Here is a 26,892-nt window from a genome sequence, read left to right as displayed (position 1 = left end):
TCTCTTTACCATTTCATCCCAAGTATGTGTTCCTCAAACCTATATTGATCAATTTAAGCTAGACCTGGTGGTGTAAGGAAGACACAATAATACAAGTGGCTCCTGCATTAACCAGATTGGTGAATCATTCTTTTATTAAAGAATGAAGGGCTATTGTGGCTCCCTTTGGACCCAGAAACAGGAGTGAGTGATTAGGCACAAATCTAGTTCTAAAGACAACGGCTGTTTAGTCAAGAAAAAGTATTAAACACCAGAGAAGACATTTGAGCATCCAGAAAGTCCATTTAAATATGCCAGAGGATACGAGCTCTGAGAAGAGGGCCCTGGCAGCCGCACCAGGGTTTCAACCCGAAGTCTTCCATTAAAACCAGGAAGACCAGTGAAGGTAAGAACAGCCAAGACCAGTGATAGAGTGCACCAAAGCAGGAAAGAGTGCATCCCCAAAACCAAATACACGGGGTAAGGTAATCTGCTGACAGCTACACGTGTGTATGGCATCAACATTCACGTAGGAAGACACAAAAAAGAGGTTAACGGACCTCAGTACAGGAACCCTCCCAAACGGTCAACAGGTACCACTGAAAAATGCGGTTGGCTGATCTGAAAAGAGCAGTCAGGCAAAGAATGGTTCCTCAGGTGGTAAGAGGTCAACGCCAAGGGGCAGACTCCCAATCCCCGCACTAGCAAGCCGAAACCCACCCGCAGAATCCAGCTCCGCACAGAGGGCAAGTCCCTGGGAGCAGACGCAGGTGGAGAGGTGTAATGACGCAGGAAAAAGGAAGCACAGGCAGAAATAAGCAGAAAAGAAAACTCGGAGAGACACGGGCAAAAGTCTACAAAAGTGGCTGGAGAGGTGGCTCGGCGGCTAAGAGTGTGTGCTGCTCCTCCATAGGACCTGAATTCAGGTCCCAGTGCCCATGTCAGGCCGCTCCAGGGGAACCCATTGCCCCTAGCCTCAGAGGGCACCTGCATTTGCGTTTACAAAACCACACAGAGATACAGGTATACACAAAATTAAGAATAATTTTACATTTTTTAAAAGGAAACAAAAAATCTCTCCTCCTGAAATTGTAGGAACACTTATTTAACCTAAAAATGAGAAACAGAAAGTCCCATACATTAATATGTATAAACAATAAAAAATTAGGAAATCATAAAAAATAAAATTCCATATACCTTCATGAAGAGGATTACTATTTCATAGGGGAAAAAAGGTGTGAGGTAATACATATGCTAAGTAGCTCCATTAAACATTCCACAATATATTTTTTAATTTTATGTTATACATATTAGTTTCACCAACTCAAAAACCAATAATTAAAAGCAAGGGAGCAGTGGAGGTATATCCATTAAGCAGATTAAAAAAACTAAAACACAATCTAATATTTCAAAACAAGCCCCAAATAATTAAGAAAACTGCTAGATCTATGTTATTAAAATTCTAAATCAGGTGACCAAATAAAAGAGAGATGGAAGAGTGAAAAACCTTGAAGAGAAAAATAAATATTTCACTACTGAAAACTCCATCAGTCAAAACATAAGACTAAAAAACACCAGGGACAGTGCTCAAAAAAACAAAGCAAGGAAAAGAGAAATTCCTTTTATTTCATTTATTATTGGGGTGTGTGTGTGTGTGTGTGTGTGTGTGTGTGTGTGTGTGTGTGTGTGGTGTGGTGTGGTGTGTCTCCAGGCACACACACCAGAGCATCCGTGTGGAGGTCAGAGGACAACTCTGTGGAGTTGGCTCTCTCCTCCCACTTCTGTGTGTTCCAGAGATTGAACACCAAGTTTGCTCTGGGTGTGTCTTTACCCACTGAGATATCCCACCTACCCCAGAAATTCTTAAAAATTAAAAAGAAGCAAAGTGGCTTCTGGTTATGACCATCTATATCTCTACCAATGAGCCCACCTCTCCCCACAATAAATAAATAGATAGATAGATAGATAGATAGATAGATAGATAGATAGATAGATGGATGGATGGATGGATGGATGGATGGATGGATGGATGGATGGATGGATGGATGGATGGATGGATGGATGAATGAATGAATGAATGAATGAATGAATGAATGAATGAATGAATGAATGAATGAATGAATGAATGAAAACTCACACAAATGAGAAAGCAGCAGAACAGTGGGCCAAAGTTGCCAAGGAGTTTGGGAGAAGGAGATAGGCTAGTCAGTGCCCATCTCCTGGCGCTGACCTGGAGTCAGTCTACACTGTGTGGGCAGACAGACAAACTCACAATCTCCCTGGACTTGAGAATTAGAGAAAGAACGCTGGCAAACTGTAAACGCTAAAACAAGTGGCAGAACGGTAGAAGGGGAAAGCCAGAGAGGCAGCCTCCAGCCCTGGACCTCTACCTCTGTTGCTGACCTCTGCAAAGCGGGCTGAGGGTAGCTCAGCTAGAAACCAGGACCTGACCTGAGCAGAGTAGGAAGCTGCTGAGAGAACAGGAGAGTGCCGTTCAAGCAGAGTTTGGTGGCTCACACCAGCACTTTGGAGGCTGAGGCAGGACAAGTGTCATGAGTTCAAGGACAGCCTGGGCTTCAGAATGAGTTTTGGAGCAGCCTGGATTCCAGAGTAAGACCCTGCCTCAAGAGAAAATAAAATAAAATAAAAAAGGATGGAGAGGAAGATGGGGAAAGGAGCGGAGGGATTGCAACTCAATCCCAACTGAATATACGACCTACTAAAATCAACAACATTCATCTGCAGGAAATAAGAAAACCCAAAGTCTTCACAACTTATTATTCATGAGATCCAGCAAATGCTTTAAAATAACTGAACAAAGAAGCAGGATAACGACATAGGAAAAGAAAGTCAGTCTAGTTCAAGCCTGAAAGGGAACAACCGTCAAAAGTGAAACACAGACTTCAGTTCAATCTCTACACCTGTCCTGTCCTAGATGAAATAAAACATGCTTTCAATGCATAAAACTCTCATCTGAGAGATGGGAAGTCTCCACAGAAAAGCTTAACAAAAGCACGCTAGCAAGGTGGCTGGGCAGGCAAGCTCTCAGGGCTGGCAACAAGAGAGAACCAGGTCTCGAAAGTTGTCCTCTGATCTCCATGCACCCACTCACACAGAAACAACAACGGTAAGTAAAATTCAAAAAAAAAAAATCACTTTTAAAAAGTAAATAAAAGAAAAACGAGATCAAAATTCTAGAGCTTCTAAAAAAATTAACTCTGTATATTGGGGCCTAAAAAAAAAAATCACCAGATGGGCTCAGCAGTTGAACACACAAAACAGAGGGATGATTAATAGAAAGTATCCTAGATGAAAATAGGGGAAAGATTCGGGGGTGGGGGTGAAGAACTTGCGAGGCCTGCTGGATAATACCGAAGAACGGGATGTATGTGCAAGGAGAGTATCAGAGGGACAAACAGAAACAATGCGCAGAGGCATCTGACGCACTAGTCATCAAGACTTCCCAAATTTACCGAAAGACAGAAATTTGCAGACACAATAACACACAAGAGTAAACACATTGTGAGCCCATTCCAGTGGGAGCCACGTGGTCCCCACACCAGTAAAAACAAAGATTGAGGTGTTGAAAGCCCCAAGATGAAAACCATTTTACATCAACTCCATAAACGTGCACCAGGCAATGCTGATCCCCTCTGCGACCATGATGGCCAGCTAGAATAGCATCTCTATTGAAAAAAAAACTGCTAGATCAGAATGCCATATTCGGGGGGAAAAAAACTATTATAGAAGATTAAGAGCAAAATAAAGATCTCTTCAGATAAAAAGAAGTTAAGATATTTGGTCACAAGCAGACCTATACTACCAAAAAAAAAAAGTCAAAGCAGTTTGTTGGGCAAATAAGAAATGAGATCAGGTAGAAATTTGAATCTCCAGGGCAAGAAGGAAAAGTTGAAAAGAAAGAAAACGAGGGAGGGAGGGAGGGAGGGAGGGAGGGAGGGAGGGAGGGAGGGAGGGAGGGAGGGAGGGAGAGAGGGTCTCAGCAATTAAAACTACTTTTTCTAATAGGAAAGTCTGGAATATTGAAAAGAAATGGATGGAAAAATATATCACACAAACAATAAGCAAAAGCAGGCCGTAGTGACAATATCAATATCCTACAAAGCAGTTATGAAGACAAAACATATTAACAGGCAAAGCACAGGCTTTGTAATAGTGAAAGAGACATGAACGGGAAAATATCACATGCCTATGAACCCAATAACACAGCTTCAAACACACAAAACAAACACTGATAGGTTTAAAGAAAAAATAAATCACATAAACATATGTAAAGATTGCAACACACTTTAACCAATAATTGATTAGGGAAGCAAGGCAAAATTCATTAAAAATATGGAAGAATTTGCCGGGCGGTGGTGGTGCATGCCTTTAATCCCAGCACTGGGGAGGCAGAGCCAGGCGGATCTCTGTGAGTTCGAGGCCAGCCTGGTCTATAAAGTGAGATCAAGGAAAGGCACCAAAATTACACATAGAAACCCTTCTCGAAAAACCAAAAAAAAAAAAAAAAAAAGAATTTAACGTATCACTCAATTGCAAAATGCATTATCTTCAATTATATAAGGAATGTTTATCAACACAGACCACATTTGGGATCATAAAACAAGTCACTTTAAAAGTGAGAAAGTGTCAAAGCACACAAAATATGTTCTCTGTGTCAGAGTATAATTATGTTAGAAATAAAAAATAATGGAGTAACTGGGAAAATCCCAAATATTTGAAATTAAGCTAACCACTAAAGAAACCTCGGGCTCAAAAATAGGTAAATAAAGACGTTCTCGCCCAGAGTCGCCGCGGTTTCCTGCTTCAACAGTGCTTGAACGGAACCTGGCGCTCGACCCTTCCGACCCCAACCAGCTGCTCCGATCCAGAACCCTTTGCAACTTTGTCGCCCCGCCGCCGCTCCAGCGTCGCCACCGCGCCTCGCCCAGCCGCTGCCATAACCACCATGTCTCCCTCGCAAGTGCTCCAGAACTACCACCAGGACTCAGAGGCTGCCATCAACCGCCAGATCAACCTGCGTCTATCTGTCTACGTCTTGCTACTTCGACCGGGATGATGTAGCTCTGAGGAACTTTGCCAAATATTTTCTCCGCCAATCTCACGAGGAGAGGGAGCATGCTGAGAAAATGATGAAGCTACAGAACCAACGAGGTGGCCGAATCTTCCTGCAGGGTATCAAGAAACCAGACCGTGATGACTGGGAGAACCGGCTGAATGCGATGGAGTGTGCGCTGCACTTTGAGAAGAGTGTGAGTCAGTCACTACTGGAACTGCACAAACTGGCTACTGACAAAAATGACCCTCACTTGTGTGACTTCATTGAGACCCCTTATCTGAACGAGCAGGTGAAATCCATCAAGGAACTGGGTGACCACGTGACCAACCTCCGCAAGATGGGAGCCCCTGAAGCTGGCCTGGCAGACTATCTCTTTGACAAGCACACCCTGGAACACAGTGATGAGGGCTAAGCTGACTTCCCCAAAGCCACAAGTGACTTTACTGGTCACTGAGGCCATGCATGCATGTCGGGCTGCCTTTATCTTTTCTAAAAGTCGCACCAAAACATCCGCTTAAGTTCTTTAATTTGTACCATTTCTTCAAATAAAGAATTCTGGTACCCCCCCCCAAAAAAATAGGTAAATAAACAAACCAGAAATGTTAGAGAATATTTTGAACCAAACAATAATGAAAACATAAGCTATGAAAATTTGTGGGCCGGCATGGTGGCACGCACCTGTAATCTCATTGTTCAGGAGCCTAAGGCATAAGGACAGCCTCATAGTTCATGTTCAAAGTCAGCCAGATGCTGTCAAACCAAGCAAAACTCGATAGGATGATAGGATACGCTTAAAATGGGACTTACAAGGAAACATGTGGCCTTAAAGCTGCTCTGCACATTGTAAGGGAAGTAAGGTTTCAAATCAATAATATAAGCTTCTGCTTCAATAAACTTAAGAAAATTAAGTCCAAACCAAACCAAGGGACAAAAACAGAATAGCTAAGAAAAGCATCAAACCAAACACTGGCTTTGGGGACCCATGAAATTCATAACCTCTAACCAGGAAAATCAAGAACAAAAAATAGACAGTATTTGTCAAGATCAGAAATAAAGGAACAGGTTTGAGGACACCGTTTAGAAGGTAAAGTGCATGGTAGTTAAGCATGAAGACCTGTGTTCAGATCTCCAGCACCCATGTAAAGGCCAAGCACTGTGATGTACATCTGTATCCCCCAAGTGTGGGAGTACAGAGACAGGTGAATCCTTGGGGCACAATGGCCAGTCAGTCTAGACCAGTGGGTCTCAACCTTCCTAATGCTGAGGCCCCTTAATCCAGTTCCTCATGCTGTGATGACTCCCAACAATAAAATTTTTTATTGCTACTTCATAACTGTAATTTTGCTACTGTTGTGAATCACAGTGTAAATATCTGATATGCAAGAAATCTGATATGTGACCCCTGTGACAGGGTCATTCAACTCCCTCCCAAAGAGGTTATGACCCACAGGTTGAAAACTGCTTATCTAGAAGAAACAGTAAGCTCCAGGTTCAGAGAGAGACCCTGTCTCAAAAAAATAAACTAAAGAGAAAAAGAGGAAGACACCCAAAATTAGTCTCCAGTCACTACACCTGGACAAGCCTGCCAATTGCACATGGAACAAATTCCTTGAAAGACACAAATAACCACAACTGACCCTCAATAGTATGATGTATATTTGGAGGTTTTGTGTGTATGTGTACAAGCTTATATGTGTTTGTTCAGGTATGCACACAAAAAAATGTGTGCACGTTCTATTGCCTAGGCTGGCTAGCCATTGAGATCCAGGGATCCTCCTGCATCCACCCCAGTGCTGGGGTTACAGATGTGTACAGCCGTGCCAGCTGTTTTTACTTGGGTGTAGGGATTTGAACTCAGGACCTTGAGCATGCACAACAAGCGCCTTCCCCACTGAGCAATCTCCCTAGTCCTACTGGGGGAGATGCGGGCCACAAGTCTTGGCTTCTAACACCCTGGTCTTTGATCTTTCCAGCAGCCTAGAGCAGCGATTCTCAGCCCTCCTAATGCTGCGACCCTTTAATACAGTTCCTCACATTGGGTCGCTTATGCAATGAGGTCTCACACAAAAGGCAAGGTTCTGACAGCTTCCAGACAGCTCAGTACATGGAGGATTCTGGAGGATGGTAAGCTCAGAAGGAGCATGAGAGCCCTGCGCTCCTTCCCCTGTGCCTCAGCCCTGGGCATCCATTCATCTGGAACCTTTGCAATGCCCTTCATAAGAAACCAGCAAGCATGTTTCACTGAGGTTCTGTGACAGACTCCAGAAAACTTATAAAAAAACTGAGTAGAGTTTTCAGCATTTAATTTGTAGGTGGCTATCTGGACGCTCAGGTGAAGTCACACAAATATTTCCCAAACTTTAGGATCTCTAGGTTGACAATATCAAAAAGGGCCCCAATGGGAGAATACCCAGCTCACATCAGTGCAGAATTAACAGACTGTCCTTGTTGGGAAGAAATCCAATCCCTCGCAGGGCACAGAAGTGATCTGTGTTGTGGCCGTACAGCAGCAGAAACGAAATTTGAGTTCGGTTGCGTCCATCCTCTTACCCCCACCAAAGAAAGAAAGAGAAAACATGGACAGCGCTAGCCATTAAAGAGTTGAACTTAAAACTTAGAGAGAGAGAAGCAGAGAGATGGAGAGACTGCTGTCAACTCTTCACAAACTCAGAGAAATATGAAAAAGAAGAACTCTTCCCAACTCATTTTATAAGAGCAATTTTGCCCCAATTAAGGGGAAGGGTGGACTATGGACCAGTATTTTTTAGACAGGACAATCCTTAATAAATTATTAGCAAATTGAATTCAACAATGATTTAAAAGGACGTAGATTCTAACCAAAAGGGGCTCATTTCAGGAATACAAAGGCTGGTCTAACCCTGAGAGAGGCTCAGAGCTGTCAAAGGCAGAGAAAACAGGCGTACTGTAAGAACACCCACTCATGTTGTTTTTATTCAACCTTGTTCTCAGGGTCCTAGCCAATGCAATAAAGCAATTAAAAGAAATAAAAGCTGGGTTTGGAGAGAAGGCTCAGTGGTTAAGAGCACTGGCTGCTCTTCCAGAGGACCCAGGTTCAATTCCCAGCACCCACATGGCAGCTCACAACTGTCTGTAACTCCTGTTCCAGGGGATCCGACACTCTCACACAGACATACACACAGGCAAAACACCAATGCACATAAAAATTAAAATAAAAATAAAAAAGGAAATAAAAGGCAATGTAGAAAAGATGCATGATCATGTCTATTAAAAACCTCCAGCAATCTAAGAGTCAACCTACTAAACCCAGTAAGCAATCGTGGCCAGGGTGCCAGCAAAGACACAAACACACACAAAACTCAGTGTCCCATATTTATACAACAACCACATTTAAAAAACAAAATTCTAAAGCTAACATTTATTGTTGGCTGGTGCTTTGCTATTGTTTTTTATATTTGTGTGTGTTTGATTATGTGTGTTCATGTGTTCATGTGTGTGTATTCATGGGTGCATACATGTGTGCACATACACATTCTTATGCATGCACATGGAGGCTAGAGATTAGCATTGGATATCTTCTCCAATCTTTCTCCATCTTATTTGAGCAGAGTTTCTCACTGAACCTGGAGTTTACTAATTGGTCATATTGGATGGCCAATAAGTACTAAGGATCTTCATCATCTCTGTTTCAACAGTACTAGGGTTACAGGTGTGTGTCACAAGGACCAGCTTTTTACACACGTTGGAGATTCAAACTCAGCACATCCTCCTTTTGTAGCAAGTAACTTACAGACTGAGCCGCCTCCCCAGCCCCTTGGCGGGTTTTCTTATTGTTTTTTTGGATTTTGTTTGTTTGGGGGGGTTGTTTTATTTTGTTTTGTAAGATAGGGGTTCATACTGAAAGCGCAGGATGGCCTGGAACTCACAATGTAGCCCAGGCTAGACTAGAAACTCAGAAGCCTCCTGCCTTAGCTTCCGTAGTGGTGGTTAGCAGGAATGGGCCTCCAAACTTGCATGTACCAGGCAAGCACTCTATGCCCGAGCCCCCAGAAATGAAACTGAGAAAAGAATTCCATTCATCAAAGCACTTAGGAAAATAGCTAATAAAATATGCAAGATTGCAAAGGGCAATTAAATAAGACGTCCACAAGTGTCTGTGTGTGCGTATGTGTGTGCGAGTGCATGTGTGTGTTCATGCATGCATGTACATGTGTCCATGTGTGCATGCATGTATGTGCTTGTGTATGTGTTCATGCGTGTGTGTGTGTGTGTGTGTGTGTGTGTGTGTGTGTGTGTGTTTCCCTAAAGAGCAAAGGACTCAGGTTAAGATTTTAATCTTCCTCAAAATTATCAAGAAACCAAAATGCAAGTATTTAAAAAAAAAAAAAGACTTTGATTTTAAAACCTGTATGAAACAGATTTTAAAAAGAATGTAAGACACAGAGTAACAAAGACAGTGTGTCTTGAAATAGAGGGGTTTAAATGGATAAACAGAGTAGAGCCCTGAGATAAATCTACACGTACACGGTTCACTGGTTTTCAGCAAAGGTCCTAAGGGACTTCAATAGAGACAAGATGGTTTTCATAGCAAATGGAGCCTGAATGAATGGATATTGTATGTGGAAACAATAAACCACAAACCTTACCTTACATTATACATGAAAATTAACTCTAAAGTATTCACAGACCTAAAATTTAGAGGCAAAATAATTTGACTTCTAGACAACATAAGAGAAAATATTTGTGATCAGAAAAAAAAAATTATTGAATAGGATAACCAAAGCACAAATGATAAAAGAAAAATTCTGTGATGAACTATGAAGTTTAAAATGTCTCATCTTTGAAGTCATAGTTAGGGGCTGAGGAGATGGCTCGCTCGACAAAATCCTTGCTCACAAGCATGAGGGCCTCAGTTCAGTCTCCAAAACTTCTATAAAAATGCAAAGTATGATCCCAGAGGCGGTGGCGCACGCCTTTAATCCCAGCACTCAGGAGGCAGAGCCAGGGGGATCTCCATGAGTTTGAGGCCAGCCTGGTCTACAGAGCGAGAGCCAGGACAGGCCTCAAAACTACATGGAGAAACCCTGTCTCAAACAAAACAAAACAAAAATGCCAAGTATCGTGGCACATACTTGTGATCCCAGTGCTGGGGAGACATAGACAAGTGGATGCCTGAAGCTCCAGGCTGGAGAGCTGAGCCTAACTGGTGAGCCTCCAAGCCAATAACTGACCCTGTCTCAAGGGAACTTAGTGGCCTAAGCTGACAGCAGAAACTATCTTTCACACACTAATACCCACTACTTTGCACACATGTGAACACACACAAACTCATTTTTTTAAAATTCATAGTTAATAAAGCACAAAAGTAAGCTACACATTAGAAGCAACTTTTTTAGGAAAAAGTACTTGAGCCTAAAGATTACACAAAACTCTTACAACTCAATAAAACCAAAAATTCCAATTAAAATGGGCAAAAGACTGGAACAGGCACTGTCCAGAACATATCCAAACAGCCAATAAGCATGAGAAAATATGCTGAACATCACAGGTCCTCAGAGAAATACTAATTAAAACCACAGAGATTCCATTACACCCTGACTAGGAAGATTAAGATCCAAATGGTGAACAACGTCAAGTATAGACAGAGATAAAGGACACTGGAAGCCTCTCCTACATTTCTGGTGGGAGTGCAAAACACTACAGCCACTTTATAAAACACTAAGATAACATTTTTAACATTATATATTCATTTATCATAATATCAAGCAATTCTATTCCAGGTATTAAACTTAAAGGGTATAAACAGGGAGCAGAGGGTATGATTCAGTGTATGTATGAGGACTTGAGTTCGAATCTCTAGCACCCACATAAAAAGCCAGGCATGTCTACGTGTGCCTACAGCCTCAGCATTGAGAGTGGAAACAGGAGACTCCCAAGAGCTCACTGGCCTGCCAGCCCAGCTTCCAGTGTGGTGAGAGGCCCTACCTCAAGAAAATAAGACAGAGAGAAATAGAGTTCACCTGACATCCTGCTCTGGCCTCTACATGCGCACACACAATGCATGCTTCTTTATAGTCATGTACCACATACAAACACACACAAGAAGTAAAACATAGGTCCAAAGCCAAGCACATGGGCCATGTCTACAATCCCAGCACTTGAAAAGCTGAGGCAGAAGAAACACTGTAAGTTCAAGGTAAACCCGGACTATAAAGTGAGCTCTAGGCCAATAAGGAATACATAGTGAGATGCTACTCAGAAAACAAAGAAATGAAAAAAGAGAAAAAGAAAAAGAAATCCCACATGAAAACAGATCTGCCAGGATTCCCAGAAGCATCATTCATAAGGTCCAAAAGCTGGAAATGATCTCAGTATCTACCAAAGGGTGAATGTGTAAATAAAGTGCAATATACACATGCCACAGCATGCTACAGAGCCATAAAAGTGAATGAGACATTAATAAACACAATGACACGAATGATCCTCCAGAACATTGCGCTAATTAAGAGCTTCTGTATTTTGGATAATTGTCCCCCAAAGGCCCATGTATAACAGGCTGTACACCAGCCTGGGGCGCTTTCAGGAGGTGGTGGGGCCTTCAAGGGGTGGAGCCTAATGGGAAGAACTTAGGTCGTTGGTATGTCCCCGAAGGAACTGCTGGGAACCCAGATTCTCCTCTCTCTCTTTGTTCCTTGACTGCCATGAGCTAAGCAGCTTTCTCAGCTACACACTCCTGCCAAGGTGTGCAGGCTCACCATGGCTCAAAGACAGCCACAGGCAAGGACCTTTAAAACTGTGAGCCAACACTACACTTTCCTCCTTATAAATTGATGATTGTCTCAGCTCTTGTCTGGATGAGACAAGAGAAGAGGAAAAAAAGACAAACGTAAAAGGCTGAGTGCTGGATGACTCCATTTATGCGCAATTCTATAAAAGACAATACTTCAGTGACGGAACACAAAGTGTCTTCCTGGAGCTGGGGTAGGAGAAGATCATGGTCAAGGGCACAAGCAATCTTCCACGGTGAGGGTCCTATCTCTCTGACTGTGATAGTGCCTACATGAATGTATGAATTGAGGAAAATCCATCCAGCTACATTTTGAAAAAAGGATTGATTTTATTATATGTAACTATTTTCATAATTGGAAAACAGAACAAAACATAATGATATAGTCAAATGCTGATGATTACACACTATAAGCTTATACATATAATAAGGTGGTAATCATGAGAAGGCAATATTCAACTAGATGGCATCAATTTTGTATTTACATTTAACATTTCAAACTAAGGGCTAAGTAAATATATTCATATATATGTGTAGAATCACCACGAATAGGCTAATTCAAAAATGACTAATAAAGGTATACTGTGTGAGTAGCATTTTTTAAAATACAGGCCTGGAGAGAGAACTCATCAATAAATGTTTGCTGGATAATCAGGAGGAATAGAGTTCAGATCCCAGCACTCACACAATGTCCCTGAAAACACTTCTAACTCCTCTGAAGCAGGCAGAGACAGGAAGATCACTGAGGCTTGCTGGTTCCAGCCTAGCTGAGAAAGGACATGCCCAAGATTCAGAGAGAGACCCTTCCTCAAAGGAATAAGTGGAGAGTGACAGAGAAGGACACCTGAAGTCCTCTTCTGGCATCCATGCACACAGATGCCTACACACTCACACAAGCACATACTAGATAGATAGACAGACAGACAGACAGACAGACAGACAGACAGACAGACAGATAGATAGATAGATAGATAGATAGATAGACAGACAGATAATGTTTTTAAAAATAAAAAATGTATAGATTTTAAAAACTTAACAGAGCCAGGCGATGGTGGAGCACATGTTTAATCCCAGCACTCAGGAGGCAGAGACATATGGATTTTTGTGAGTTTGAGGGCAGCCTGGTCTACAGAGCTAGTTCCATGACAGCCAAGACTACACAAAGAAACCCTGTCTCAAAAATCAAAATTAATTAATTAATTATTAAAAACTCAACAGAAAATTATCTACTCAGAAGGTAATAAAGAAAAAAGAGGTTCAGCGGCTGGAGGGATGGCTCAGCAATTAAGAGCACTGGCTGTTCTTCTAGAGGAGCCAGGTTCGATTCCTGTCACCCTCTGTAATTCTACTTCCAAAGGATCTGGTGCTCTCCTCTGACCTCCATGAGTAGATATGCACGTGGTACACAGACGGATGTGTGGAAAAATACTCATGAAACAAACAAAATTTTTAAAGAGGCACATCCATAAGATATGGATCATGAGAAAATGCCAAAAATAGGGCAAAACAAATATCAAAACAGTATTTCCAACACATTTTCCTAAAATATCTTCAAATTGAATAGTGAAAGGCCACACAGTAACGACTTCAGCAATGAATCATGTTGTGTTAAAGCTACTTCAAAGAAAAAAGGGGTCATTTGGGCAAACAGACAAAATCAGTAAGCAAGAAAAGAGGAATAATACCACAATGAGACTATTTACCAATTCTTAAGCCCCAAAGAAAAGAACAGAACAAATTTAAGGCCCTTGAGTAAAGGAAATATAAGCTAAGGGACTTATATCTACCCCATCTAGCCCTCAAGTACAAAGCTACAGACAAACCTTTATAAACCTGCCAAAACTCAGGGTGCCTCGGTCCTGTGAGCCCTTCAGATGGAATCTTAGAAGGAGTAAGCAGTGGGTACTAACTAACTAAATGTCAATGAGCCCGTTAGAAGAGAGCTGATCCATGGCTATAAAGAGAACATAGCAACAACTGTACAATTATTTAAAAACAGGAGAGCCTGGGGAATAAATAGTGCATGTAGATATGACTCACTAATAGGCATTAAATATAAATAAAGGGATATTATTTTATATCAGATATTGGAAGAGGGGAGACTATAGATAATTCCAATATAGAGAAATTCATTGTAGAAAAATAATTAGCTGTAAAACTCATGAGCTAATTATCCTTATATAAAGGAATAAATATAAATTTAATGAATATAACAAATAAGAAAATTAAAACCCCACTGCATGATGAAAATAGCTTTGATATAAAAGATATATTTAAAGTGACAGAACTAAGGCCAAACATTAATCATATCAGCAGATGTAAATGGGCTTAACTGACCTATCAAAAGAAATTTTCAGATTAGCTAAGAAAGAAAAATCCAACACTACACAGAATAGAAAAGGCATACCTAAAACCAAGAGACTCCAAATTTGAAATAAAAACAAGATGTATCAGATAGACATAAACACAAGAAGAAGCAAACACAAGCCATACTCTTGATGCTTGACAAGGTCACAAAGTATTCCTAGATGCAGATGTGTACAACATGATGCTTAAGGCTACATTCACAGCGAAGGTGTTAGTCACTGATATTTACACATACAACAGAACAAGAGTAACTTCTATGAGCAGTAACACACAATGATGCAGGAAATGACAAAAACACACCAGCGAAGGAGATCTCAACATACCTCCCCCAGTCCAACCAACTACACTAATAATGAGTACAGAGGAGCAAATCAACATAAATAAGGAATCATCTTGGACTTAAGATTTAAGAAAGTTAAGCTATCTATCAAGTGTGATATTCTGTATCAATGATAAACATTACAACTGTCTTTCAAGTGCACATGGAACATGGACAAAAATGAGAAAACTTAAAGGTTTTAATAAATACCAGCAGCATATCATCTTCAGAACACAGCACAATAAAAATAGAAACCAACAAGACTGAAAAACAAAATGCACAACCACGTTGGAATTTACACAGTAAATGACTCTTGGCAAAATATAAGATTCTATTGCAGGGTTTCTTAAAACAATGGCATAACATCTCAAGTCTGTGACCAGAAATCTGTAAGCTAAAAGGAGCATCAAACAAAAATATAGTGTATGAAATTCCTATGTTGATAAGAGTTAACTTAATAGAAACTCAAGGAAAGAAATAAAAATAATAAATGAATAATTTTTAAATGATGGAGTGAAGAATAAGAAAAGCTGAAATTACTAGGTAGGAGGCCCAGGGGAAAAGTACTCATGACACTAAACACACAACACTAAAAATGATAAAGAGAAGTAAACATCAAACTAGAGGATCTTTTTGAATTTATATGGAGCCTCTGCATAATCCCATCCAAACAACATTGAAAACTTACATGAAATGTATTATTATTGTTCTGAGAAATAAAACATTACAAATTTCACCTGAGTAAAACAAGCAGGAAGTCTAAATAGAACACATGTCATAAAACAAGCAGAAAAAGAAGTTTAAAAATTCTACTTAAGAGAAGAAGAGCCCCAGCTAGATGGTTTCACAGGGGAACACTAAGCACACTGAAGACTGAATAGTCTCAATGCTACTGTACTGCAGAGTAAGACAGACCCTCCCAAACTCACTTCCTATACTAAACAGAAGATTGTTCCCAGATCCTGACTAGAACTCACTCCCACTCTACCTCTTCCAAACCCTGCACACCAACCAACTAATTATCATCAATACAAAATCTCTCAAAGTTTGCCAAAAATCTAGTCCAGCATATTAATAAGCTTAAGAGACGTCACATGGTCACCATGGATACAGAAAATGACTTTAACTCAATACTCAATCATGATAGATAGATAGATAGATAGATAGATAGATAGATAGATAGATAGATAGATAGATAGATAGACAACTTTAGAGACTGGATAGATGACCTAGAGGTTAAGAGCACTTGCTGTTCTTGCAGAAGACCAGGACTTTTATTTACCAGCACCCACATGGTGGCTCACCTGGAACTTCAGTTCCAGGGAATTTAATATCCTCTTCTGGCATCTTTGGGCACCAAGCATGCAAGTGGTGCATATACATCTACCTATACAAGCCCTATACATACACATAAAATGAGTATTTTTCATTAGGAGAAAGTAAAAAATTGATAGGTAGATACTTTGTTAATATATTACCAGGATGTAAAAGAATATTTTATGTAACAGAGAAATACTAGTGTGTTCTTACTAAAATTAAAAAAGCAAGACGAGAAATCACATGTGTTGGCACATGCCTATCACCTGAGAGGTAAACACAGAATGGCAAGCTCTAGGCTACTGGATACGGCATCATGAGACCCACTTCAAGGAAGAAGACAGACAAGAACACCAGCTGTCTGTGCTGTAATTGACACTACTGTTTTAAGCCTCCTGGGTTCTGGTAATTTCTTACAGAAGCCACAGGAGATGGAGATATGGAGCCTTTTTTTCCAGCTGCACTGGTAGAGAACACAGGCAAATGGGCTTAATGGTTATTCCTATGGAACACAGCTGGTGGGTGTGGTCGGCCAGTAGCTTGTCAGTATTATGAGCCGAGCTAAAAGAACATTCACATTTGGGAGAAGATCCCTGTGCTTTGCACTACCTATGGGAGCACGAGTCATGAGTCCTTTTACAACTTTGAAGGAAGAGGTGGGGAATATGTAGGATGCACTTTGGTGTAAAAAGGCAAGTTTCCGGGAACTTTGTTATGTTACCAAAGAATAGCAGCTGCCCTACATATGTTCCAATATTCGACTGTTTAGAAAGTGCTTGCTACATTCTCTAAGTCAGAGAGTTCTAATACAGGTCAGTGGTGGCGGGCAGTACCTATGAGTTTTAAAACTGAGGACAATGACATGCTGGTTTCCGTATTTTTGATGGATCATCCAGGCTGCTAAATGACAATAGATTTGGTGGGAAGAAGAGCAGTGTTCTAGTTTGTTTTTTTATTGCTGTGATGAAGCACTTACCTAAAAGAACTTGGGGGAGGGGAGGGTTAATTTGCCATGATGGTACAGCCCATCATTGAGGGAACAACATGAGGCAGGAACTCAGGCAGGGGCCTCAAGCGGGAACTGACGCAGAGATCACAGGGGAACAGATCCTACTGGCATGCTGCTTGGGCTTGCTCAGCTACCTTTCTTATATCACAGGCCTTCTTGCCCAGGAATGGCACCACCCACACTGGGCTCGACCTCCCCGCATCTATCATCAAACAAGAACATGGCCCCCAGCCTTGCCCACAACCCAATCTGATGGAGGTAATTTCTCAAATGAAGTTCCCTCTCCCCAGGTGTGTCAAACTGACAACCAAGATCTACCATCAAGCAGACAAAGGAAGTACATTAGAAGGCTGTTGTAATAGAGAAGGGGCAATGGCAAAAACATATAGGAAGTGATCTAAAGCATATTTAAGAGGTAAAACCAGAGTACTAGTATAATAGCCCTTCTCTCTCAAAGCTGACATCGGAATTGATATATACCAAAGTGCCTTGGGCATAGTAGGCAAAAACAATAAATATCGAATCTTCCCTGTGAAAGGTTAAGATACAAATACATATAACTAACTCGCTTGTGGAGCAGAAATGGGGAGACCATTGTGTACTCACGTGTAGGAGTGCACGTGGAGGCCAGAGGACAGCCTCATGGACTGTTCCATTAGAACAGTGGCTCTCAACCTTCCTAATGCTGCAACCCTTTAATACAGTTCCTCATGTTGTGGTGACCCCCAACCATAAAATTATTTTCATTGCCACTTCATAATTGTAATTTTGCTACTCTTATGAATTGTAATGTAAATATCTGATCTATGGCATATTTGATAAGCAACCCCTGTGAAAGGGTCATTCGACACCCCCCTCAAAGAGGTTGAGACACGCAGGTTGAGAACGACTGCTCTAGAGTGTCATCCACTCGTCTCTCATTGACCTGGAGCTCACCAAGTAGGCCAGGCTGCCAGACCAGCAAGCCCCAGAAATACACCTATCTCAGTCTCTTCAGTGCTGGAGTTAACATGCAAGCCACCTTGCCTGGCTTTTATCTTATTTTATATTATTTGTGTGTGTGTGTGTGTGTGTGTATGTGTGTGTGTGTGTGTGTGTGTGTATGTGTGTGTGTGTGTGTGTGTTTGTGTGTGTGTACAAGCATGCACCACTTCACCCAGCTTTTTTTATTGTATGGGTTATGAATGAGCCCAACACCAAATATATATAACTCTTAATGCCAAATTGGTTATATCATCTTGAGTTATCACCTTTTTCTACTTTTAAGGAAAGCCCATTTGTTCTTAAAATTAAAATAACACCACCTATGCATAAATGTATATGTGTACATATATCCTTTCAATTTTATTCATGTGTCAGTCAGTCTCTGGAATGGGTGAAAAGGAAAGATACCTCAAAATGGTGAACACCCCTCTAATTCTAATCCAGTGCCAACAACAAAATGAGACTCATGATGATCTGTGTGCTGTTGAAAGGGTCAGAGGGAGAGACAACCAAAACAGAAATAGAATGCTTGAAATGAAAGAAGCTAAGAACCCCGCATAAAATGGCTGAGCTTTCCCCACACAGAAAGCTAGACTATTGGTGAGTACATGTTAGCTAGTTCTCTATACTTTCTGAAGCAGTAGAGTTCATGTCTAAACCAGTATGTCCTTGTTTCCAGGGAGCTGCCACATCTCCTCAGAGTATAACAAATAAATGTGCATGAATGTCTAACAGTGGTTCTCAACCTGTGGGTCACGACCTCCTTTGGCAACCCTCTATCTCCAAAAAAAAAAATTACATTATGATTCATAACAGTAGCAAAATTACAGTTATGAAGTAGCAATGAAAATAATTTTATGATTGGGGGTCACCACAACATGAGGAGCTATATTAAAGAGTTGCAGTATTAGGAAAGATGTGAACCACTGCTCTAACACATCACGACTGCATGCAAAAACTCAGCATCAGTCTTACACACGGCTGGACAATCTGTGCATAGCACTTGAACAGGATCCATAGGAAACTACATCTCAAAGCATCTCTGACTTCTAATGTATTGCCACTTCATCTTACAAAAACCAATTGGCTGGTTGTGGACTAAGACAGCCTACCAATTAGGAATCATAATTATTATGCTAAATATAATAAAAGGAAATTTTAGCTAATTAGAAAGAATCAAAACCACAATCAATATACAATAAAAGCATAACTTGTTATATAAACACTTTAACATTTGAGTAAGCAACCATATTCTCAAGTCTTTTTGACAATTATAAATCTATTTGAAAAACATACATTTTATGCAATATTCACATTGGAGAGAGAGCAGAATTTCATATTAATCAGAAATAAAACATAAAACCACATTCAAGAACTTGATTATGTAATCCTTCCATACCAAAAAAAAATATTTCCTCCACCCTCAATCATTTTTTTTTCAAGAAACATTTTTTGTGTATAAAATGTGCACCAGCAAAGTGACGCATCCAGGAGACAACAGATATGAACACGATATAATACACCAAGTAAGTTAAGAGAACTAATGATAACATTAATTACTGGAATCCGGTGTGACATCTAAGTACACACAGAGGAGATGGGCAGTAGGGTGGGGCATCCAAGCTAAATATTCAGCATTAAGTCGACATCAGCCACACTACAAAAAGGACCACGGAGAGGAAGAGCATTTCAGGCACAAAGCATAGTGCATTGACAGAATTAAATAAGCATCCCACTGCAGGCACAGTGAAAATATAAAACAGATATGATGCCAGATGAGCTAGAAGATGAAGGGCTTAGAGATTTGTTAGATAGCTATTGTGAAAAGTGGCAATCTTGAAAGACTTATAATTTCTTTTAAACTGGGATTAATAAATAGGTAGTGCCACTCACTGAGATAAGCAACATTTTTTTGAAAGTACCAGTCTGAGACAGTACAGTGAGCTTGCTTATCTGTATATAGATGCCTGAAGAGATATGGGGGCATCTAGTTCAAGATACATGTTTAGATTAGAAAATTATATTTGGTAGTAATACACATGAGGGAGATAACTGGCACCATTGGGGAGGGGAGAAGGAGACTGGACTAAATATGGAATCTTGAGTAAATATTTTAAAAACAAAACACAGCCCTACAAAAGGTAAGTCTGAGTAGAAATAGTCAGAAACATGGCAGAGTTTAAGGAATGCATTAACGAGTGTCAGTAACAGAGGAGCCATGTAAAACAGGAGCCAAAAACAAACAGTTTGCTTTACAATCACAAAACACTGATTGTTGCATATATGAAGAAAACAAGCACTTCCTCTGTAAGGAGCTATTCTGTGGTGTTATGCAAAGGCTTTTCAAGACTAAAGACAACAGTCCTGTGTTCAAAGGAACAATATTTTCTATCCTGGTGACTTTATCATGTGCAAGAAAAAGATTTTATTGATTTATCCATCATGACCCTTAAGTTTGCATAGGAAGGAACAACTTCAACCTCAAACTACTAAATAGATACAGTCTTAAAAGAACTTGTCTGCAGCCTGCAAGATGGCTCAGTGGGTAAAGATAAAGGCCACCAGGCCTGACAACCTGAGTTCAGTCCCTCTAACTGACATGGTGGAAGAAGAGACTCCTGAAAGTCATCCTCTGACCTCGACATGCACATCATGGTATGTGAGTATACGTGTGTGTGCATGCACGCGTGTGCACACACAGGTGCACGAACACATATAAATGTAACTTAATTTTTCTAAATCTCTCTAATGTAATTAAATTATGTTAATTATTAAGACAATACTCAGTTAATGAACACATTAAAAATAATACATACTCACATTTCTATTATATAATTAGGCATTTTGAACTTAAATTATTAGCTGTTGATTTCCAAGTTTGACAGACATTCTGATGGGTATTCATACATAGGATATATGTTTACCAACTGTCACATTGTCATCATAGCACAAAAGATGACAATTAGTCAGCTCATGCCTTAGAAAGTTTCTATGTAGGTAACCAGCCAGTATTTTGCCAGAAATATCAACTCCAGGGGTCCCTCTGCAGAGGAGAAAGGAATGTATTCTAGTCTGATAGTCCATGTCTTAGTTAAATAATACCATTTTTTTGTTGTTGTTGCATTCTAGAAAACTAGACTTGAACTTTATACACATTCCCATTTTGGTAGCCAGCACATGGTTGTATTCGTGATGATAAAAGCCACATCTAATTAACTCCATACTGTGTGCTAGGGTTTCATAGACCATCTCATTTTATCTTCACAACTGCTATTACTAGCTCCACATTAGAAATGATTCAACCAGGGCTCAGATGAGTTAAACTGACTTGTTCAAGGTCACAAAGCTTGCAAGAGGCAGAGTCAGGATTCAAACCAAGGCCACAATCTGATGTTAGAGCCCCAACTCTTAACTTTAACTGTTGTGAAATACAAAGATTCATGTTAAAAAAAAAAAAAAAAAAAAAAAGCATTCTCAACATAGTCCAGGTTGGTTAGCGTTAACTACCAACAGAAAGAAAAAGTTGGGGGAGGGGTAGAAGAATCCTTTTCAGAAGTCCAAATAAATCATGAGTTCTTATTTGAATCATCCCCAGTTCTGCATGTGCTGTACAGACATCTTCACTACAGTGAAGTCTGTAGCGGGGCACAGGGTCACACAGATGAAAAGGAACTTGGCTTTTCTGCAGTCGCCTGAGAGACTGCTAGGGAGCATTCACCTCCTGTTAGCAGGCGGACTCTGCAGACAGCCCAGAGACTGACAGGATGTTTCACACAGGCTCCCCACTACATCTTTACTAAAACTAATCTATCTTGCTTTACTATTGTTTATCACATAAAGGAAAATGTTACCACATTAAAAAAAAAATAAACCTTGTTTGTCCTAGCTCTGAGTACACTACACTTCAGAGGTAAACATAATCTGGGTTGAAATGCAAGTACTTCCTCTTGCTGCTTCAACCAAACTATATCCACTTCCTGTATGTGAAACCTTTACTTCTCAAGAGGCTCCAAGAAAAAGAGTAATAAAATAATCTTGTTACATTATATTAAGCCTAATCCTTTCGATATTTGGTCCTTAAGAAAGCTATGCGTGCTCCTAACTGCAGAGGAGAAAAGGACTCTCTCGTCTCTCCTCTTCCCTCTGGTGATCTTCACGCCCAGTACAAGAGAAAAATCTTCCTTTTGGTTCTTTCTTCTTTCTTGTCCCCAAGTAGCTATACTCCTACTAAGTCCAAGGATAAACTGTTTGCAGTCTGCAACTTCACTTTAGTAAAAAGTATTTACTGGCATCCACTATGCAGCTTTCTGAGCTGTTGCTCTGTTTTCAGGAGTGCACACCACAGCCGTTCATGTTAGTGCATAAAAGAGGAAAAGAAAATATTCCTAACTCTAAATTTAAAAATGTCTATAAGGCCCTTTCACGGCCTCCTTTTATTTATCCCCTTTGCCCTCCAACGATAGCTATTATTGTTACTCCCTACTTTATAGATGGAATTCTAAGGCATAAAACTATTAAACTAATTGACCCAGGTCTCACAGGTCATCAGAAGGGCATGCAAAGCTCAAGTCTACATGTTTTAGCCCCAAATACAGTGTCCAGTTCAGTCTCTACAGATGAAAACATCTATCTGTTTTTGCGAACGAGTCTAAAAGAGTTATATTTAAGTACATAAATTGCAGTACACAGCCAAGCCCTGGTCTAGATTTTTTTTTCATCCTTGCATTCAAATACCCAGGAAAGAAGCAAAACAAAAAATCAGGCAGACATCAAAATACAACACAAGGGAGAGAGAGAGCACAGTAAGAGGACAGTGCTTTTCACTGGCTTTAACCTGAAGTCACTTACATAATCCGCAACTACAGAGTCCAATGAGAAGTGGTGGGGCTTCTCAACAACCAGAGTACAATAAAACCTTCAGGGGTGCTAATGTCCTCCAGTGGAGAGCTCTGCACGGCTTCCAACTATGTTACAGCTACTCTAAACTGAGTGCATCCAATGTTTTTGAAAGTCTCTGTAGAAAGAGGATTTAACTCTGAGGGCAGATTTGACTTTTGGAAACAGGCACACACACACACAAGAAAAAGTCGCAGAGGACTTTCTTCACTGTTTAGAAGAGATGGACAATTGAAATGAACTGCTTGTCAGCACTATAGCTATCATTTATTAGGTATATGCTAGGTGCTGGGCTCATGATATCTTTCATGTGTATTTTCTCGTTTATTATCACAACTACACTATCAGCAGCTTCACCCTGGGTCTACAGATGAGGAAATGAAGTTCAGAGGGGTCAATTTTCTTGCCCAAGGTCAACAGAGGCGGGACTAGCTTGAAACCCAGATTTTCTGGATCCTGAAATCACTGTGAAAGCTCTGGTGGAAAGTGGACACACACAATTTCTAAAGAAGCATCAGCCTGGGAATTGTGTGATCTTCAGCCTGTTCAGCCTTAGGTGGTGGATAAATGGCATACTGCATTTTATCTTATACATTCCAAAACTGGTGTTAGTGTCATTGAAAAGAAGAATTACACAGGCTTAAGCAAGGACAGCATTATCAGAATAAATGTGTAATGCTTTGGGAGAAACAAAGAATCAGTTGGAAAAATAAGTTCTAGATACACTTATTTGAAATACCAACTAATTGCTTAATAAAATTATCATTTTATTTACAGCCAGAAGCTCAAGTTCCTGGATACCTCAAGTGCACTCAGATAAACATTCATATTAACCAACCCACCAAGTACATACCCAAGGCCTACTAGTGTGCATTGCAATAGGAGACACTATGGGGACCATGCTGGAAACGTTCTCCGTCCACATGGAGTTACCATGTTGTTTCCAGCCAAGCACAGAGTCAGTCATTATTGGTACAACCAAATTCCTCCTGTGCTATTAGAGTTTGTGTAAGCTGCCCTACAAAGAAAGCCTGCTCTTTGGAAAAATCATTAGCTCAATTAGATCCTTTTCCCAGCGCCCCTTTCACTGTCTTGGAAGCCCCACACAGTGGAGGTTAGTTTTAGCATCAGTGTTGCTATTCGTGAGTTAATTTTCCTTATACTGAATGCAGAATTCAGCCTGCTCCCTGCTCCCTGCCCCCCTCTCCCTTCTTGCCTCTTCCACCCGAAGTGGAAACTGCAGACTCAAACTCCCCGATGGCTCCAGCACCAAGAACTGGGCATGCTCAGAAGGCCGGGAAGGCTTTGGTTGCAACTGACAGTTCCCCGCCCCTGATTTGCCGCTGCCCCCCTTCCCCCACTCCAACAAGAGATACCGAAATGTTTATCTGAAAGATACGAGGCCTCTTTTTTTCCCCGAGAATGACCCCATTTTAATTTCATCTCGCGGGGTCTTCAGTCTGGAGAACCCCACGGCTAGCCCGAGAAGACCGCATTATTTTTTCAGCACCGGGGACAGCGCCGCGCTGCCTCCGCCGTCCACCCTCCCCCCACCTCCTTCCACCCCCCACCCGCCACCCGCCCCAACCTCAGCCCCCACCCCCGCACCAGCACAATGCCAAGGTCTCCCAGCAGCCGCAAACGCCGCAGCTGCGATAGCTCCCAGCCGGAGGCCGGGCCGAACGCCGGGCCAGCTGCTACTTACACTGCTCCGCTTTGGTGGACATGGTGCTGTCCAGATGGAAAGGCTTTGCCCCAAAATCTGTGTCGTGTGAGCTCCCTCGCTCCGCCAGCGATGTTGCGAGGAAAAGAGCGCATACCCCCCACCCCCCACCCCCTCGCTTTCCCCCTCCCTTAGGCCCGTGTCGCTACCATTCGGACAAAACGCACATCAAATTGCAGAATTCGGTCCCGGAAGGTTAGGAAATCGCCCCCGGAGAAATGGGTGGGATTTAATGGGCGGCCAAAGGCTTCCTGTCCGTCCCCTCCTGGAGCTGCCCGCGTGGATGTGGGCGGGGAGACCGAAAGGAGAGAGCGAGCTGCGGCTCCTGGTGAAATGGGAAAATGGGCTCGACCGGGGGAGGAGTATTTCCATTCATAAGGCGCACGGAGGGGCCGGGTGTTTCCCAGAGAAAAGCCTCTTAAAGTGCCGGAGTCCCCGACCATTTGGATCTCCCCATTGGCGTTCTCCAGGCCCGTAGATCCAGCGGGCGCAGCAGCCCCCGGCGCCTCGACGCGGTGACCGGAGAGGAGCACAGGTGCGTCCCACGCGCGTCTCAGCCTCCGGGAGGAAGGGCAGGGAGGCGGATCCGGGGCGGGCTGCACACAGCCGGGCCGGAGGGCGACGACGGTGCTCCCGAGGACTGCGAGGAAGGAAATGGAGAAGTAACACTCTGCATGGCTTCCCGGCGTGCTGCGCTCCGTGCCCTCTGCCTCCCCTGGCGGATGGGCTCTCCTGCTGCTGAGCAGCGATGGGAGGTCCCACTGCCAGGGGGCTGTGAGAAGACTTGAGGGGGTGGGGGTTGGAGCTAGGGAAAGGAGGAGATTTCCATAGATGGTGAAGCTGGAAGGTCCACAGAAAAGGAAGAGGAGAAAGTGGAAACAGGAAGAACCCAGGTGTGCTCCTTGCAGTAGTCCAGCCTGGGAGCGGTAGGAAGCCCCTTTATCTGCTGGGAAGCAGAAACCAATAGAAATGGGAAGCGATCAAAAGGGCACCATGCATATTAATAGGAAGATGCCTGGAGAGTCCACCTCAAAGTAAGGAAGGCGTTGGAAGTCCAGACTTAGAAGACCCAGATCCCAGACCCAAGCCCCATCTCTTACTCCCCCAGCTGTTCTTTGCATCTCCCTAAGCCTGCAGTTCTTCGTCATCTGCAAAATGGGAACAATAAAATCCATCTTGCCACCCAGAAGTAATGGGCAGCCAAATAATACAATGAAAGTGAGATTTCTTTTAAAACGGAAAACAGCGACGAACTGCCAGCCATTTAAGAACCATTCTTCATCCAACTCATTCAGTTGGAAAACTGAGGGGCAAAGATCATAGCAAACTGATTTAGCAAAAGCAATAGGAACTGTAAGTTGATGAGTGATTTTTAGTATCAATAAAATCAGTGTCCTTCCATCTCACGAAGAATGATCTGTAAGTTAGGGGAAGTAATAGTAAGTTCTTTATGAAATGTACTAAATATCCAGATCTTTGACTATAAAGAAAAAAATACTGTGAACAATTATTACGGTATTCCAAGCCGCCAGGAAAAAAAGCAGTCTAGGGAGCTGTCCATGGTGCACACACGGCGGAGTTGCTGAACCGCACATAAGGGGCTGGAGGGGGTGGGAGCGATTTGGCTCATGAGGAAGCCCTGGGACTTCGTTCTTGGCAGGTGGGTTGAGCTCTCTGCCCAGGCAATCTTCCTATAGTATTGTTCACTTCCTAAACCACAGCCCCGTCTTCAGGCAAAGATAAAGTGATTCTGTGTGAAGAATGATGGTGAAGAGTTAATCTTGAGTAAATAAAATAAAACAAATGGAAATCGTTCCGAACAAAAAAATATGAATATAATGAACATTTCTGAGAAAATGACAAATGTTTTGTGTGATTAAAGGAAAGCTCAAGGATTTATTCCAAAATTTCTGGGAAGCTTGAGGCTTTAATAAAGAAAACAGGAATTGAAATTTGAAAGGGAAAAAAAAGTGGCTTGGAAGAACACCAAACAAAGGAGGAAAGAAGTATGCATTGGAAACTGTCCCCCACGCCCTCCTCCGCCCACTGTTTCTGCTGATGGTCACTGAACCTCCATTTCCACACTGAGAACCGGCGGCTGCTGAGGTCATGGATGCCCAGGGTAACCTGGATCATCAGACCTGCTCTTTGTAGTCCTGTTCAAGTCCTTTCACTTTCCTATGACTTGATTCTCTCATCAAAAGAAAAAAAAAAGTGACGTGGCAGTCATATCAAAAGTCATTGTCAGGACAAAATGTGCGTGCTTGTGAGAGTCCAGAGCAGCCAGCACACATGAACAGTAATTGTTGGCAGCACTGTTCTGAATGCTCACATGCACCCAGTCCATTCAGAGCCTCAAATCATCCACATCATCGACACTATTCCTCAGCCTCGGCTCTCACTAGTTCAGCCTTCTGACTTGTGATTGAGTGGGTTAATTCATAGCCTGGACCAT

At 41.8% G+C, this 26,892-nt stretch overlaps 1 protein-coding gene and 1 pseudogene across 4 annotated transcripts in view; one reads left to right on the top strand and one right to left on the bottom strand.

Annotated features, from left to right (window-relative positions):
- Positions 1-24,724, bottom strand: part of Unc79 (unc-79 subunit of NALCN channel complex) — a 243,576-nt gene extending 218,852 nt beyond the window's left edge. For 3 of the 4 annotated variants that reach the window (XM_016009187.3, XM_076551293.1, XM_076551292.1), the window contains exon 1: positions 24,420-24,532. In XM_016009187.3, the coding sequence (XP_015864673.1) occupies positions 24,420-24,441 (22 nt within the window). In that variant the 5' untranslated portion in view covers positions 24,442-24,532. Of the gene's footprint in view, positions 1-24,419 lie in introns of all 4 variants that reach the window. The other variant, XM_076551291.1, reaches the window with a different exon arrangement.
- Positions 763-5,620, top strand: LOC102916977 (ferritin heavy chain pseudogene; annotated as a pseudogene).
- Positions 24,725-26,892: the final 2,168 nt, after the last annotated feature.

The sequence above is a fragment of the Peromyscus maniculatus genome, chromosome 14, assembly GCF_049852395.1.
Source record: "Peromyscus maniculatus bairdii isolate BWxNUB_F1_BW_parent chromosome 14, HU_Pman_BW_mat_3.1, whole genome shotgun sequence".
In the NCBI taxonomy this organism is placed as follows: Eukaryota; Metazoa; Chordata; class Mammalia; order Rodentia; family Cricetidae; genus Peromyscus; species Peromyscus maniculatus.
The sequence above is the reverse complement of the archived record's forward strand: the minus strand, read 5'-3'. Positions and strand labels throughout refer to the sequence as shown.